Below are 11,758 nucleotides of genomic sequence, written 5' to 3'. Positions count from 1 at the left end.
GTCCTGGGTCCTGGGTCCTGGGTCCTGGGTCCTGGGTCCTGGGTCCTGGGTCCTGGGTCCTGGGTCCTGGGTCCTGGGTCCTGGGTCCTGGGTCCTGGGTCCTGGGTCCTGGGTCCTGGGTCCTGGGTCCTGGGTCCTGGGTCCTGGGTCCTGGGTCCTGGGTCCTGGGTCCTGGGTCCTGGGTCCTGGGTCCTGGGTCCTGGGTCCTGGGTCCTGGGTCCTGGGTCCTGGGTCCTGGGTCCTGGGTCCTGGGTCCTGGGTCCTGGGTCCTGGGTCCTGGGTCCTGGGTCCTGGGTCCTGGGTCCTGGGTCCTGGGTCCCTGGGTCCTGGGTCCTGAAAACTAACGTTTTTTCTGTTTCTGAAATCCAAATTTTTTCAGATACATCTGGATGGTTGAAGCCTGGTAAACCATTTTTTTCCGTCATCATCAGACACTTACTGCCAACACATGCTCAAATTTTCGATGCCTTTTTGTCAATAACCTATTTCTTTGCTTTTTCTTTTTTATTTGAACATTTTTTACTTGAAACTTTTATTCATAGAAAACCCGATCATTTTTGAAACTCGCAAAAATAAGAATTTTTGAGATCTATACTTTTTTAAATCAACAATTCAAAAATTTAAAAATCAAGAATCGAAATGCTGGTGGAGTTTGAGCTGTTGGTAGTGATGGTGGTCCGACGACTTCTGCAGCAACATCTTCTTGCTCAGCTTCTTCTGGAGCAGCGCCGGCTCCTCCAAACTCTGGATCCATGGCAACTGGATCAACGTCTCCGCCCAAGAAGAGAGCTCTTCTGACGGCGTCCTGGGTAACGACGTCTCCAGTTCCTCGGGATCGCCCATTTTGCCGCCGACCAGACGATGGATACGACGATAAGAGGTTGAAAAATTATTTTCAGTCAAATTCTCACGGATTATCTATAGTTAAACTCTTTGTCAGGTTCGACAGCGACTAATTAGCAATAGGTGAAGACGGTGCTATCTGCGTCTCTTACTCTTTCACTAATTACATGTGTAAGTTAAACCTGGTTTCCCACAGTTCCTAGTCAGTTTTGGGTATAAACCGTCTTCACATCCCACCTGCATGGACCGTTCTAGCTGGTTGCACCTGGACAATGGATATTAAGGAGCTTCATAAGATCTCTATTACCCGTGTAGCCCGCGTTTAGCCGGTTTTGTGCTAACCCGTTTTATGTCCTTTATTTTTTCTTTTTGATTTCAAAAATACCGTATTTGTGTGTTAGCTGTTTCGAATTTCTGAATTTCTGAATTTCAGAATTTCTGAGTAATAGAAGCGCACCCGAACTGCCAACTTTGAGCTGGGTTATCTCGATTCCTATGCAAGATTTTAAAAATCTGTCAACTGATAAAATGTTAGTCACATTATGATAAACAATTTATCAGTTGACAAAATGTTAATATCTTTCACAGAATTCGAGATAATTGAGCTTAAAGGTGACAGTTTGGATGGGTTCCGTTACAGCAACTACGGTACTGGCTGTTTTTTATATGCTCCGCCTTTAATTCTATACCTTTTCATTGATTTTCAAAGTTTTCTAGCGTCATGTCTACCGTATTCGACAACCAATTCCAATCCAGCCGAACCCAAACAAGAGTCTACGCTGAAGCATCCAAAGCGACTCCCACTGGACCCAGCATTTCTGAAGACGAAATTTTCAAAGCCAAACTCACTAGAGAGTTCCCAGAATACGCGGATCGTAAGAAGGAGAAGTACACATGGAAGGCTTACTATGATAATCAGTTATCTCCGAAAAAATCGGTCAAGGTCGTAAAATCGTAGCCTTCCCTTTTCTGTATGTAAGTTTCCCATTATTCTTAATCCTAATCCAAATGACTGCGTGTGTTAGCTGGTCTTTCAGAAATTCAGAAATTCGGAAATTCAGAAATTCAGAAATTCAGAAATTCAGAAATTCAGAAATTCAGGAATTCAGAAATTCAGAAATTCAGAAATTCAGAAATTCAGAAATTCAGAAATTCGGAAATTCAGAAATTCAGAAATTCAGAAATTCAGAAATTCAGAAATTCAGAAATTCAGAAATTCAGAAATTCAGAAATTCGGAAATTCAGGAATTCAGAAATTCAGAAATTCAGAAATTCAGGAATTCAGAAATTCAGAAAGAAAAAGTCCGAACACGACTAGGCTCCGCCCACTTTGATTTTTCTGATGCGACGCGGTCATGCGTCACGTATCTAAGGGAAGTTTTAAAGTGGGCGGAGCCTAGTCGTGTTTGGGCTCATTTTGAAGCTCAGAACTATACGAATTTATTGAAAACAATCATTTTGAAGATTCTGTCGGAGATTTAATCTTTCATAGGTCTATTCATGGGTAAGCCTCTGACTATGCATTTTTTCGGAGATGTCTATCTTTGAGAGAATATTCCTATTCATTCGGAGAACAAAGCAGGGGAAAAATAATAAGAAATCAGTGAAAAATTGGTCCAGAGTAAAAAAAGAAAGAATGGGGAAAAACATGGAAATGTGAATATCAAGTTTAACAAAAAATGAGATGAATCGAACTGACAAAAAACACACCAAGACAATTAGAGACAATTAAAATACCACTTTGAAATATTAGAAAAACGAGGTTGATAGAGATATGAAAAATTTGTTAACTGGTTAAATTGATTATGATAATATCACCAATATTTTATCAAATGACAAACATCTAGTACCCTCTTATAGGAGCCGAGATAATGGAGCTCAGACTTGAAAGTGGGGGGGGGGCCCTTCTATTACAGGTTTTACCGTAATTTAATTTTGGAAAAGAAACCAGCACAATTAGAGATAATTGAAATAGATTCTAAAATATCAGAAAAAAAATGATAAAAATTGTGAATGGTTGAAACCAAAAAAAAAGTACCCGATTGATTTAAATTTTCGACTTCTCTAAAAATTCCATCAGCACATGTTATTGATTTTTCTGAAAATAAAAAAAGTTTAGTTTTTTCAGGCCACTTACTTTTTCAGGGTGGCCTAGAAAACTCAACCTGCAAAAGTTAGGCCGCAATGATAAAGATTTAGAAGGGTCGGCCCTTCTATTGTTCCAAAGTACCTCCGGAGGGCCCTCCTATCTCGTAAGGCCCTTTTATTAGAGAAGCCCTTCTATTAAAGGTGGGGGGACATGAAAAAATAATGTTCTCGAAATTCCGTTCAAAGATGCCCCTCGGGGAGTTGAACTTGTGAGGGCGATGATTGAGGGTGCGGCGCCGCTACCGACTGAGCCACGCGGGCAAAGAGAAAGCGCACGCCCGATTGCATACATAAAGGCGAGGACGACAGATGTACGCAGAGTGACATTAAGCGTTGTACACCGTCACGGTAGAATGCATACTCTAGCTACAAAAAAACTACGAAAAATCTCCTGTCCTCCCAGCTTTAGTATATGCCATAAAATTTGGAGATCTAAAATACTCAATTTTCGAATGTTAGGCCACCATGTTGAACTGCCCTAGAAAACCCATCAGGTGGATGTTAAACCATTTCTAGGCCATAAAAGTTGGTGGCCTAGAAAACTCAAAGTTAGGCCACCATGGTAAATAGCCTGGAAAACCCATCAGGCTATTACAAAGCCATAAAAGTGGCAAACAGAACTCACAAATTCGAATTTCATACTTTCCAGATTCTCCAGCTTCCAATCGCTCCTAGTTTCCTCCAACATCATCTAGTTCCCTTTTCAATTTGCCAAAACTCTTCCTTATCAAATCCGTCTCGACTATCTCGAACGCCTTCTGATGCTTCAACCTCTCCAGATCCATCTCAACCATCAACCAATCCCCATCAGAGTCCTTCTTGGTCCTTAATCCAATTCTTAGAAACTTGTCGTCATGAATCCAAATCCTCCCAATGCATTTTGTCCCATGGAATTCTATAGTTCGGATGTCGGGAAGGGGGTGCTGGTTGAGGGGTGCGTCTACCGTAATCCTCTTCTCCCGAACCATCGCCACCACAACCTTCTTTTCAAATAGCACAGCATGGAATCCGATAAGAGCTGGAGAAACTGGGAGACACCTCTTTCTAATTGGCTCCAGATCAATATAAACTTTGTTCAGGTCCCGAGCAGCTTTGAAGACATCAAATTTGACCTCTGGATTTGAGTTTTGGGCTGTGTAGATCATCGTAGCATCTACCTGATTCACTCTAGTCAATTCAACGGGAATTCGCCTTTTGAGTATCTCCAAGATCCCAGAAAAGGATCTGTGGTGATGGTAGATCTTCATTTTCCGGTCCAAATCAGAGACAATGGGCTCCAGTAGCTTGAAGAATTCGTCAGATTGCTCAAAAAACTCTTCGTACAGCGTCTTTCTAGGACATCCAAAGTTTTGGAACAGTTTCGAGGCACGATCGAAGGAGCATTGATTTTCCTGCTCCCAGAACTCTAGATTATAGTTTGGAATCGTCTCGGAAAAGGTGATTCTGAGGAGATCAATGGTGTCTTCATGGTCCTTCCGCTTATGGACCCATGGGAATTTCAGAAGACGTGGATCCAGAGGAGATGGGAAGCGGATCTGAAATTATTCTAGGTTAAACGTGGGATCACGAACTTCGAGCCAATCTTTCTCAATTCCTAAGAGAGATATCAAAGATTTGTCAACTGATAAAATGTTTACCATACTATCAGCTACATTTTATCAGTTAATTATTATTTGACATATTTGATAGGAGCTGAGGTAATTGAGCTCAAAGGCAGCCATCACCATTGTCGAGTTAAATTCGTTTAAAACCCCTTTTTCGGCATCTAATAGCAATTTTTGAACTTCCCAAACAAACAATAACGTCTAAAAACCATTTTTCAAATGTTAAAACTGCAAAAACGGTCCAAAACCGTCAAAAATGACCATTTTCAAATAAGTGTGCTAAGTGGCTCAGTGGGTTTTGGCATCAAAATTTACGGTTCACAAGGCCAAAAGTTCAGTTCCTTTTAAGGTCAAAACTTTTTTATTTTTGTTTAGAGCCAGGAAAAGATAGTTTTAAGCAGATTTGAGGTGTGGAAGGACAAGTTTTTGGAAATTTTGGGAAATTTTATTTTTTAAAATTCTTTCAAACTTTTCAACATTTTCAGATTGCAATTTTGGACGCATTCCAAGATCAGAATTGTTTTTAGGCTCTATAAAACTGCTTAAATGGCCAAAAGCTGTCAGAAACGGTCTGACACAGTCAAAAAACTACCCTTTTCGAAAAAGTGTGTCAAGTGGCTCAGTGGGTTTTGGCACTAACATTTACGGTGCACAAGGCCAAATGTTCGATTCCTTCTAATGTCATAATTTTTGTATTTTTGTGAGGACTCTGAAAAACTAGTTTTCAGACTTTAGGAACATCTATAAATCAGAAATTGTGAGGAAAAGAGGATTTTTAAAGACAAAATTATGACTTTTGAACTTTGAGCCAATTTATCTCAGTTCGTTCGAAAAACATTAAAAAACTGTTTACTGATAAAATATTGCTGATAAAATGATGAGCATTTTATCAGTTGCCGAATTTTTGATATCTCTTACAGGAATCGAGATAAATTGGCTCAAAGTTGTCGGACATGGTGCAACTATGTATAGCATGTTACTCGGCTCATTTTCATTCGATTTTCAAATTTTTTTTCCAAATGTACAAAATTTCAAGGACTACAAGATGATATAAAATGTGCTGCCTCCGAAAATACGGTAAGTAGATCTGAATCCCAAAAAAAAAAACTAACCCTCTCTATTGCGATGCACGCCAACTCCGCGAAATGTCTTTCAAGGAGCTCTGGATCATGCTTTTTCCTGTAAAAAAGAGCTATAACTTGGCTGAAATGCATTTTTCAAAAGAGATTTTTATTTCAAAATGTAGATCTTGAAGTTCTCTACAAAATGATATCAAATTTTGATAGAGTTCTCTTAATACTTTTTTGATATAGGTGTTTTTAAAAAGTCTATTTTTTGGATTTTCTGATTTCGCTTCATTTTTGACATTTGGAATGGAAGATTTTTGAGTTTGTTGAAGTTTTAAAAACTCACATAATACCCTCCAAATCTTCGATTTGCCTTATCACCGGTACTGTATTGAAAAATGCGTTCAAAATTGTACCGATGGACCCTCGAATCTTCTTCATAGGTTCTTGAATCCATTTGAGAATTTCAGAAGTTTCAGCATAGAAAATTGAAAAATATGAGAACAAAATTCGACGGAGTTTCTGGAGAAGATGCTCCAGAAGAGCCAAATAAACGTGGAAGATCTTCAGATGAGCTTCCTTGAACTTCTGGAATTCCTTGCCAAGTTTTTGGGTTCTCTGAAAAGTTTTTAAACAAGATATCAAAAATCTGTCAACTAATGAAATGTTGTTGGTGATATTATGATAAAAATTTTATCAGTTAACCACTTTTCGATATCTCTTCTGAAAACCGAGATAAATTGGCTCAAAATGCGAAGAAATCATTTTTGTTTCACAAAATGTGTTCAAACAAATGAGTATCATCATTTTTGAGCCAAAATTCGTTAAAAACATACTTTCTTGACATCAAAATACATTTTTTGAGTTTTTCAGACTACCAAAACCAACCTAAAATCACTTTTTTAGTCCTTAAAACTATCAAAATTCGTCAAAAATGACAATTTTCAAAAAAGTGTGCCAACTGGCTCAGTGGGTTTTGGCACCAAAATTCACGGTCCACAAGGCCAAAAGTTCAATTCCTTTTAGGGGTTAAAGTTTTTTGTTTTCTGTGTGGACCTCGAAAAACTAGTTTTCAGACTTTCAAAGCGGTTAGAAATCAGAAATTTCGGATAGCAAACAATTTTAAAGACAAAAAAACAAAGCAATTCGGTTTTGACCTCAATTATCTCAGTTCCTATGAAAGATATCAGAAATTTGTAAACTGATAAAATGTTTATCATATTATCAGAAATATTTTATCAGTTTATAACTTTTTCTTATCTCTGATAGGAACCGAGATAATAGGGCTTTTAAATCACTCACAAAAAGCTCAATCCTTATTTTCGCACTTTCGAGAACTTCCTTTGAAAATATCTGGAATTTTTGGTATTCCGTCATGAAAGAGTTCCGTTTTGGCTTCTCAATATTTTCCTTGAAATCTCCAGAGATCTTGAGAAGGCTGAAATGCTCCAGATTGTCCAAAATGTGTTGGGAATCGCTTTCCTCATATTCCAATTCTTCCTTAGCTTTTGGCAATTGAAATGTTCTTGAAATTATTTTAAATTTTGTTTCTGGGTCATCAACAGAAGTATTTGGATTGAAAATCCCTTCAAAGTTGAGGTGGGCCGGGTTGGTTTGGGATTTTTCCTGAAAATACGGATTCAGACTACAGAATCTTCAAAATGATTGTTTTCAATAAATTCGTATAGTTCTGAGCTTCAAAATGAGCCCAAACACGACTAGGCTCCGCCCACTTTAAAACTTCCCTTAGATACGTGACGCATGACCGCGTCGCATCGGAAAAATCAAAGTGGGCGGAGCCTAGTCGTGTTCTGGCTTTTTCTTTCTGAATTTCTGAATTTCTGAATTTCTGAATTTCTGAATTTTTGAATTTCTGAATTTCTGAATTTCTGAATTTCTGAATTTCTGAATTTCTGAATTTCTGAATTTCTTTCAAACACGACTAAGCTTTGCCCAGTTTGAACTTTTCCATAGACACGCGACGCACGACCGCGACGCGCCGTCAAAAATTAAAGTGGGCGGAGCCTAGTCGTGTTTAGGCTCATTTTGAAGCTCAGAACAAAGTGAATTCATTTCTAGGCATGTCTAACCCAATTTTTCATCATTTTCACTCACCGATTTTCTCATTTTTCTAAAAACTCCCTTTTTGACCTTCTTCATTTTTTTCTTGGCGTATTTTTCTAATTCGGAGAGATCCATTAGTGACATGGATCTTCCCAGATTCTTCAGGACTGGCTTTTCAACTTTTCTTTTAATATTTCTTCCAGTTCTCGTCTCTCCGGCCCAACAGGACCGTCGTCCAACTCCACGAAATCCGAATCTTCCGAAGAATCGGAAAAATTAGCAAAGATCTCAGCTGGGAGTCCCCGTAAATCTTCCTTACAGCTTATCAAGTCTATCTCTTTTTTTGATAGCTTTTTCAGAAGAGTTTTCCAGTCGATGACAAATTTCCAGATAAGAGTATGGAGGTCGAAAAAGAAGCATCTTGCGATGTTCTTAGCGATACGGAAATTAGGGGGACGTGGCTCCTGGAAAACAAAACATTTAATTGCTTTGAGATTAATTATCCCAGTTCCTATGAGAGATATCGAAAATGTGTAAACTGATAAAATTTTTATCATATTATCACCAACATTTTATCAATTGACAAATTTTTGATATCTTTCATAGGAACCGAGATAATTGAGCACGAAAACCAATATTTGTGTTTTTGGCTATACATTTATTTTACCCAAACTTTCTTGAAACTCTCGATTTTCAGAAACTCTAAAATGGAAATGGTAGCTCTTGAAAAACTTTACGACCTCATATAAAACATGCTCAAGACATTAAATTATTAGATTCCGAAAAATCAGAGATCCCAGAGATCACATTATCCTAAACTATAGTGTCCTCTCCGATAAAACATTCTATAGTTTGAGCTCAATTATCCGAGTTCCTATCAGAGATACCAAAAATGTGTTAACTGATAAATTAATTATAATATTATCACCTATATTTAATCAGTTGACAGTTTTCTGACATCTCTTTTAGGAACCGAGATAATTTCGCTCAAAATTCGAATTTTTTGTTTTTGGCTTTAAAAATTTTTTGAGTCAAAATTTCTAATTTCCAGACGTTCTTAAAGAGTGCAAACTAGTTTTTTGAGGTCCACACAAAAATAAAAAAGTTTTGAAATTGGAAGAAATTGAACTCTTGGCCTTGTGCACCGTAAATTTTGGTGCCGAAACCCACTGAGCCACTTGGCACACTTTTTTGAAAATGGCCATTTTTGACTGTTTTGGACCCTTTTGATCAGTTTTTTGACTATTTAAACAATTTTCAGAGGCTTAAAACGGTTTTTATGCTTTGAAACGTGCAAAATCAAAATTGGAAATTGAGAAAAATGTTTGAAAAAATTCAAAAATTGCTTTTTTTCAATATTCTCAAAAATTTCCTATCTGCTGCTCAAATGTACCTAAAACTATCATTTCTTGGCTCTAAACAAAAATAAAAAGGTAATGACCTTAGAAGGAATCGAACTTTTGGCCTTGTGGACCGTAATTTTTGGTGCCAAAACCCACTGAGCCAATTGACACACTTTTTTGAAAAATGCAATTTTCGAGGTTTTCGGGCAGCTTTTATTCAGTTATTAATGTAAAAATGTGATTAAAACGTTTTTAATGTTTAGAAATTACAAAAATGGAACGTAAATGATGAAAAAAGTTTTAAAACAAAATATCAAATTTTGACTCAAAAAATGATCTCTGCTGATACTTTGAGCTTCATTATCTCAGTTCTTATCAAAGACATAAAAAACTGTCAACTGATAAAATGTTGCTGATATTATGATAAACATTTTATCAGTACACATACTTTTGATATCTCTCATGGGAACTGAGACAATTGAGCTTGAAAAAATCCGCTCCTTTCTCCAAAATTGTGATTTTTTGCTTGCCTGGTCTTTGAGCTCAATTATCTCAGTTTCAATGAAAGTTATAAATAATCTGTAAACTAATGAAATGTTAGTGATGTACTGATAAACATTTTATCAGTTGACAAATTTTTGATATCTCTCATAGCAAGCGAGATAATTGTGCTTGAAAAAACTAACCGCTCTCCAACATTATGATTTTTTGCTTGTGTGGTTTTGAGCTAACATATCTCGGTTCCTATAACAGCTATTAAAAATTTGCAAACTGATAAAATGTTACTGATATTATGATAAACATTTTATCAGTTGACAACTTTTTGATATCTTTCAAAAGAACCGAGATAATTGAAAAAAAAAACTCACCTTTCTCCAATTCATCTCGAAGAACCTATCGATTTTATTATAAAAAATTAGCCCTTTTATTTGGATTTCGAGGTCCTGGAAATTGGAATTTTTGGTTAATTAGTGAGTTAATTACCTCTGGGACACGTTGTCCAATTAAGTTTTCGATTGGGATTTCCAAAAACACATCTTTGGCATGTTTGACCCATTGCTCTGATAGATGGTTGGTCAAGGTGTATAGGGAGATCTGAGGATCCTGAGATGATTCTGAAGGTCTTGGATTTGGGAATTGGGACACTTCAAAATTCCTTCTTCTGGAAAGTTCGGAAAACCATGGATTTTCAAGTTGTCGGAAAGGAGAATTCAGAGCTCGAAAATCTGGAGCATCTGGTGCACGAGCTTCCATACCCACTGATGAGCAAGCATCCTCTTCTGAAGCATCGGACTCCATAGCTTCTTCTGCATCTTCTGGTGAATCTTCAGAATCCGTTGTGTCTACTGAATCTTCTTCTGGAGCATCAGAATCCATAGATCCTTCTTCAGCTGAAGATTCAGATCTTCCGATCCTTGACGCTTCGTGGAAGCCTGAAGCAGACGTGGATGGGTATTCGAAATATCTTACATGTCGAAAATTCCGACGTCTTCTATTCAGGCGGTCCAAATGACGTTGACGGCTGACAGTGAATCGGACTCTTTTTGTTTTGTAAACCTCCGAACCTTCTGGATCAGCTGGATATAGATTCTGAAGCTTCGGAATCAAAAATTTAACACGTGGAGCTTCTGAAACCATTGGACGTGGAGAAATCTTCGGATTTGGAGCTTCTGGAGCAGGATTCTGAAGTTCCTGTCTTTCAGGAGATGTAGGTCTTGACGATCCTGGAGCAGCTGGATTCTGAATATCCAAGGATCCTGGACCAGCTTGAAGGTTCTGGAGCACAAGATTGTGGAATTCAGAATTCGAAAATTCTGGAGACGTCGGAGTTGGTTCAAGAGGTGGTGGGGAAGATTCTCGAAGCTTCTGGATCTCTGAATCCCGAGTTTCCGAACTTGAAGATTCTGAAGACGTCGGATCTGGATTAGAAGATTCAGGAACAGATTTCTTTGGTGCTGATGGATCCTTGGCATCTGGAGAATGCGAAAAATTGAAATTTGAAAATTTCTCATCGAGAGCTTCATCTGGAGCTTTTCTCTTTCGGCTTGTTATTGACTTTGGACCATTTTGGGCAGGTTTTGGCGCCAAAGTTTTTGGTTTCCTTGGTTTTTCTGGTCTTCCTTTTTGTCTTTTCTCTGTGGGCGTGGCTTCAGTGCCAGTTGGGCTGTTGGGAGTCTGGAAAAAGCGGGAAATTTGAATTTTTGGAAATTCAATCCTATTTACTAAGAATTTCAAACAATTTTGAACTAAAACCTCATATTAATATGAATTTGCCTTGTTTTGAGCTTCAAAACGAGCCCCAACACGACTAGGCTCCGCCCACTTTTCCATAGACACGCAACGCATGACCGCGACGCGCCGAAATAATCAAAGTGGGCGGAGCCTAGTCGTGTTTGGGCTCATTTTGAAGTTCATGACAAGCTCAGGACAAGACGAGCTTCAAAATAAACCCAAGCACGACTATGCTAAGCCCACTTCGAAATTTCCCAATGGACACGCGACGCACAACCGCGACGCGTCGGAAAAATTAAAGTGGCCGGAGCCTTTGGGCTCATTTTTAAGTTCATGACAAGCTCAGGACAAGACGAGCTTCAAAATAAACCCAAGCACGACTATGCTAAGCCCACTTCGAAATTTCCCAATGGACACGCGACGCACAACCGCGACGCGTCGGAAAAATTAAAGTGGC

General features: G+C 38.3%; 2 protein-coding genes across 2 annotated transcripts in view; both read right to left on the bottom strand.

Annotated features, from left to right (window-relative positions):
- The window catches only part of CBG21056, a gene marked incomplete at both ends in the record, with an annotated part of 4,486 nt that extends 3,732 nt beyond the window's left edge, over positions 1-754 (bottom strand). Inside the window, one exon of the mRNA XM_045236264.1 lies at positions 610-754. Within this exon, the coding sequence (XP_045097208.1) occupies positions 610-754 (145 nt within the window). The remainder of the gene's footprint in view (positions 1-609) is intronic.
- A 2,908-nt stretch (positions 755-3,662) lies between these two features.
- The window catches only part of Cbr-tbx-34, a gene marked incomplete at both ends in the record, with an annotated part of 13,798 nt that continues 5,702 nt past the window's right edge, over positions 3,663-11,758 (bottom strand). Inside the window, 6 exons of the mRNA XM_045236263.1 lie at positions 3,663-4,526; positions 5,708-5,774; positions 6,009-6,280; positions 6,965-7,288; positions 9,939-10,013; positions 10,054-11,244. Of these exons, the coding sequence (XP_045097207.1) occupies positions 3,663-4,526; positions 5,708-5,774; positions 6,009-6,280; positions 6,965-7,288; positions 9,939-10,013; positions 10,054-11,244 (2,793 nt within the window). The remainder of the gene's footprint in view (positions 4,527-5,707; positions 5,775-6,008; positions 6,281-6,964; positions 7,289-9,938; positions 10,014-10,053; positions 11,245-11,758) is intronic.

This window comes from Caenorhabditis briggsae (assembly GCF_000004555.2).
Source record: "Caenorhabditis briggsae complete genome, chrIV, whole genome shotgun sequence".
In the NCBI taxonomy this organism is placed as follows: Eukaryota; Metazoa; Nematoda; class Chromadorea; order Rhabditida; family Rhabditidae; genus Caenorhabditis; species Caenorhabditis briggsae.
This window is presented reverse-complemented; position numbering and strand designations above follow the sequence as displayed.